The sequence below is a fragment of the Macrobrachium nipponense genome, chromosome 12 (assembly GCF_015104395.2).
Source record: "Macrobrachium nipponense isolate FS-2020 chromosome 12, ASM1510439v2, whole genome shotgun sequence".
NCBI classification, from domain to species: Eukaryota; Metazoa; Arthropoda; class Malacostraca; order Decapoda; family Palaemonidae; genus Macrobrachium; species Macrobrachium nipponense.
The window spans coordinates 11,620,664-11,626,130 of NC_087205.1; the positions used below are offsets into that span (position 1 = coordinate 11,620,664).

The 5,467-nt window shown below is 34.1% G+C and overlaps 1 protein-coding gene across 1 annotated transcript; it reads left to right on the forward strand.

Annotated features, from left to right (window-relative positions):
• The first annotated feature begins 462 nt into the window (after positions 1-462).
• On the forward strand, positions 463-3,488 carry LOC135224943 (uncharacterized). Its single transcript, XM_064264263.1, has 2 exons — positions 463-622; positions 1,750-3,488. The coding sequence occupies exons 1-2, from the start codon at positions 496-498 to the stop codon at positions 1,977-1,979; spliced, it is 357 nt and encodes a 118-aa protein (XP_064120333.1). The 5' UTR covers positions 463-495; the 3' UTR covers positions 1,980-3,488.
• The last annotated feature ends 1,979 nt before the right edge of the window (positions 3,489-5,467 follow it).

Genomic DNA, 5,467 nt, shown 5'->3' on the forward strand with positions numbered 1-5,467 from the left:
GAATGATTTTTATCTTAGAATACAAAAATTTGTATAAGATTTATGTCATTAGAGAGTTTATATTATTAGAAAGAGAGAGAGAGAAGGAGTGAGTTGTAATATACTGAGATTCTAATGTATCATGTTTATGTTTTAATTTCCATTGGAAGTACTTTAATTCATACAATATATATCTCATTAGAGAGACAAACTGGCGAAGAGAGAGAGAGAGGTGCAAAATACCGAATTGTAATGTATCATGTTTATGTTTTAATTTTCATCGGAAGTGCTTTAATTTATATAAGGTTTATATCATCAGAGAAACAGAGAGAGAGAGAGAGGTGCAAGATACCGAGATTCTAATGAATCATGTTTATATTTTAATTTTCATCAAAAGTAATTTGATTTCATCTTGAAATGAGCTTGCATGATATCTACCGTTAGCACCCGCCTTATAATAAGAGTTTTCATTGACAGGAAACGTCGTTGTTACGCTACTATGGCTGTTCTGTCTGCATGGTCTTGGCGGCAATCATTACCTTTATTGTGTGGATCTATTACTTAGCCATCTCTCTTGACTACATCATCAACTATTATGGTCGTGACCTGGATTCTGGGTGTTATATCATTTTGGCGATTATAGGTAAGTCGAAATATTATTTTTGGAATTGAAGGGACCAGGTTTTATGTTAACATCTGCTCATATACTTGATAATCACGTCATTCGCTATATATGTGATAGGTGTAAAGGACAATTGTAGTCCTTAAAGCGTGTTGGTTAAGAGTGGGTATTGGGAGACTGAAGAAACGATGCCATAGATACTTTCCTCATTAGGCGAAGTGGCAGTTACAAACTTCCTTCCGATTCTTTGAAAGAAAATGTTTCTTATAGAACCTTATCAAATTGTAATTCATGGCAATACTGCAATCATTTATGGATAGGAACTGCATATAAAAATATTCATTGAGACAATGTTGTTGTTGTAGTTGTTGAAATAAGCATTAACCATGCAATTTTTTGCTACTAATATATGTCCATGGGCGGAAGGGGGTGGGGATATTTATGTACCCTATGCTTTTTATGTCTCACATTTAACCAGATTATCTAAAAAAAAAACCACCCTCTTAAATCTACCACTGATGTTCATGTACCCTTTGCTTTTAATGTCTCACATTTAATCAGATTATCTAAAAAAAAAACGCACCCTCTTAAATCTGCCACTGATGTTTATGTGCCCTTTGCTTTTTATGTCTCACATTTAACCAAATTGTCTAAAAAGAAAACCCACCCTCTTAAATCTGCCACTGATGTTTATGTACCCTTTGCTTTTAATGTCTCACATTTAACCAGATTGCCTAAAAAAAAAAAAAAAACTTAAATAGGCCACTGATGTTTATGTACCCTTTGCTTTTTATGTCTCACATTTAACCTGATTGTCTAAAAAAAAAAAACCTTAAATCTGCCACTGTGTTTATGTACCGTTTGCTTTTTATGTCTCACATTTAACCAGATTGTCTAAAAAAAACCTTTAATAGGCCACTAGTGTCCACTAGTGTTTATGTACCCTTTGCTTTTTATGTCTCACATTTAACCAGATTTTCTAAAAGAAAACGAAAAAAAAAAAAAAAAAACCTTAAATAGGCCACTGGTGTTTATGTGACTTTTGCTTTTTATGTCTCACATTTAACCAGTTTGTCTAAAAAAAAAAAAAAACATGAATTAAAACTTTGCTCACAAAATACTGAAAAGTACCTTTACTCACATTTCAGTGTTGTTCGCTGTCTTCGGCTTCCTTTGCTGGCGCAAAGCTGAGAGCGTGAAAGCGAAGCAAGTCCTCCAGTTCATGCACAAGGACGACCCCGAGGGAAGGCGATCCTCGGAGGATCGACACTTGGAGGAATTTGTGATGCGTCATGAAAGGAGAGCTGCATCACCCAGCCAGCCCCTGATTCACACAGGCCCCTCTCCCGGAATCCCGGATGAACGCCCTTTATCATGAAGAGATGGATTCTCTTGAACACTTACAGATAATGAGAGGATAGCTTGACAGGAAGTCCATCATCTCGGGATCTCCCGCGAAGAAGAAAAACAGCCACTCTAATAGATCGTCTTATAGTGAGCCGAGGTCTTTTCAATATTTAGAAGGTCTTGCATCTGGAGAAAGCACCTAAACATGAGAATGCTTCGTCATACCAATCGTCTACCAGGTCTTTTTAACTATTTAAAACAAGACTATTCTGGAAATTATTCTCTTGCATCTTAATTTCAATATTTGCAGGACCTTGCGTCTGGTGAAGCACCTAAACTATTAAGAACAAGATTACTCTAGGAATTATTCTCTGGCACCATAACTCCCACCTACTTCTTCCATCAAAGGACAGTAATGATTTTGGTTACTTTTAAGAACAGTCCTTCCTCCACACTGTTTAGTGACAGGCTATTGTAATCATAAACAACAACAGCAGCATTCCCACTAATGAAAATCTATGGCGTTTACAGGTATTGATAGTTAATATTTGCGTTTCATATATTATATATTTAATGTCAGTTTCATTTTAGGAATATCTGTAGAAAATTTCTTATTTTAGAGACTGTAATGCTTACTAGGATGAAACCACGAGTATGAATGAGTGGGTCATCTTTTAAACCGGTGTAACATTATAAATATGCCATTATCCTGTCCCTTAAAAGACTTGCAGTGGACGTAAATGAGTCTGAATAACCTTTTATGAGGACGGTTGATCATTGTTCTTGAAGATTTAAAAAAATAAAAAAAAAGTTGAATTATTCACAAGGATGATTATTTTCTGAAAAACAAATAATTATGGGAACGGAATGAAAGGAATGTTTTGAAAATAGATTCTTTGATAAATATATTACACTACATGGGCTCTTATTGAGACAGGAATATGCGAGAGAAGGTAGACAGGATTTTGTGAGCTCTCTCAAATATTTTAAAGGAATGAGTGTTCCGTTATATGATACATAAACTTCATGGTCTTTAATCCCAATTTCCCTTCAGGTCACACCAGGTTTTGGATGAATGTTAGCACATGTGTTGTGCCTGTCTTTATTATCCTAATTTAATATCGTTATGCATAAGGCCGCGTCTATTATTGTATGAAATTAATTTTGCACTCGACGTTTTTATATTCTTGAAAAATCAAGTGATCAAGTGAAGCATAAAACAGTCTATTCTTAAAGTCATATTTTTGAGTATAATGTTCCTAGTTTACCAGCGGCTGCTGACTACTTCATGTTTGTCAATAAAGGTATTTTTAGGATTTTTCCTTCTTTTAATATATAATTAAAAAAAATTGGCAGTTGTTACAATTTTACATTTCACCCGTTTGTAAGGATTAATGTTTTTTTTTTAATTTTGTGTAAAAGAAAACTATTGAGATAGATTTTGTCTGTCCGTCCACCATCACATCTTAAAATCTATTGAAGCTAGAGGCCTTGCAAGTTGGCATGTTGATCTTCCACCCCACAATCATCAAACATACCAAATTGCAGCCCTCTAGCCTCAGTATTTTTGGTTGTATTTAAGGTTCAAAGTTTTTCCAATAAACAGCAGCAGAAGATTGCATTTATATCATCCTACATCCAGGGTATTCGACGACGAGAATGGAATAGATACTAACAATCAATCATTCCGCCTAAACAGATAATCAGAGTTACATATGGAAGGTAGTTACCTTCCATTTTTACAATTACTAAATTAACTAAGGAACGTTTATCCAGACATTTTAATAGGTTCATGTACGGTAATTGTTATGGCAGCTGATATCAGCTTTCCTCGTGTGTTGCTAAATCTGCGTTAACCCTAACCTAAAGAGATGGTGGGGAGAAAACGATTACAGTTTTTTGGGCCAGTAGCACTATTAGTCTTTTTTATTTTATTTATTTGTTTATTTTACGACCTCTGTATTTTATAGTCAAGCAGCCATGATGAGTCTAGGCACGATCCCAAGATATCAGTTTGTTTGCAAGTTAACTAGCAAATCAAGAAAGGCGGTAGTCTATATCCTTAAAATCTTTTAACGTGGATTACTGAATTTGAAACCTACCTATTTGATTGGCTATAGTTGATGTAAACCTGTTCCGCAGGGAGGAGAGCAGAGGATGAACACCGTAACTGTAAGTATTTCCAGATTTAAAGAATTAAACGAGGATTCAACTTATTTTTTATTAATAAACACCAGGTGAATTACCATACTCATATATGGAAAAGTTTTCAGGGTAAAGACTGACATACATCTAAAACAAATGCATACTTTTATTTCTTTTATTAGAAACATTTTAAACCCTAGTTAATAATAATAAAAAACCCATGGTAATTTGTAATTATTGTAGGTATATATTTTTATAATATTCCGTAACATCTTACTTATATGAATGATATGTAATATCTCTTTGAAACAAATGCATACTTGGAGGACCTCGAAAAATACCTAAGCCTCTTCATAACCAAATTCATATTGACGTAAATATTTATGAAAAACAAACAGCCACCGGAAAAAACAGAGGAGGAGTGGTATTAGGATCTTATTCAAAAGGTTTCTATACTCTTGATGAATGATTTAGTTTGTTTTTCAGCTTACGGCAGAATTTACCCGAGTTTCATACGTTCTATTTTGGATAAATGTTTCCAAAGAAATCTTGGTAGAACAATATAGTTAAAACACCAGAAAATCCTCTTTGTTATAGTACCCATAGTCATAAAATTTGCTTTCACAAGTTCCATAATCCTGATTTCATACACTCTCTTTTGGATAATAAATGTTTCCAAAGAAATCTTGCTAGAACACTAAACTTAAAACACCAGAAAATTCTCTTTGTTATACACAGTCGTGATTTTTTTACAAGTTTCATAATCATTGATTTCATACATTCTATTTTGGATAATAAATGTTTCCAAAGGAATTTTGCTGGAACACTAAACTTGAAACACCAGAAAATCCTCTTTGTTATACCGATAGCTATAATTTTTATTTATAAGTTTCATAATCATTTATTTCATACATTCTATTTTGGATAATAAATGTTTCCAAAGAAATCTTGCTGGAACACTAAACTTAAAACACCCGAAAATTCTCTTGGTTATACCAAAAGCCCGAAAAAATTTATTTTTTGTTCAAAAAAGACGTGATAACGTTTATTTCCAAACAAACTTCTACTGGATCTTTGCGTCAGTCAGTTTTCACATTATGTGGTCTGAACTTCGCGCCAACAAGCTCTCGGAGTTTACAGACTCGGGCGAGAGGTTGTTTGAAAGTCAGGTAACTCGACTTTTCTGACACTTCAAAAATATGTCAGCTATCCGGGCAACAAGCAATGCATCCGTTTAACGCCCAAAACCACTTCTTACACCATCGTCCTCGTTTGTCTCACACAAATTAGACCGTTTCTGAGGGGAACGGAAGTGTTCATTTCTTTCTGAGTAAGGCAGTGATTTAATTCTTCTTCTTATTTATTTATTTTTTT

Bases quoted from the DNA above. Each gene is read 5' to 3' on its own strand.
- LOC135224943 (XM_064264263.1), top strand. From the start codon at position 496: ATGGTCTTGGCGGCAATCATTACCTTTATTGTGTGGATCTATTACTTA. The intron at 623-1,749 runs GTAAGTCGAAAT...CTCACATTTCAG, and splicing joins TATCATTTTGGCGATTATAG to TGTTGTTCGCTGTCTTCGGC.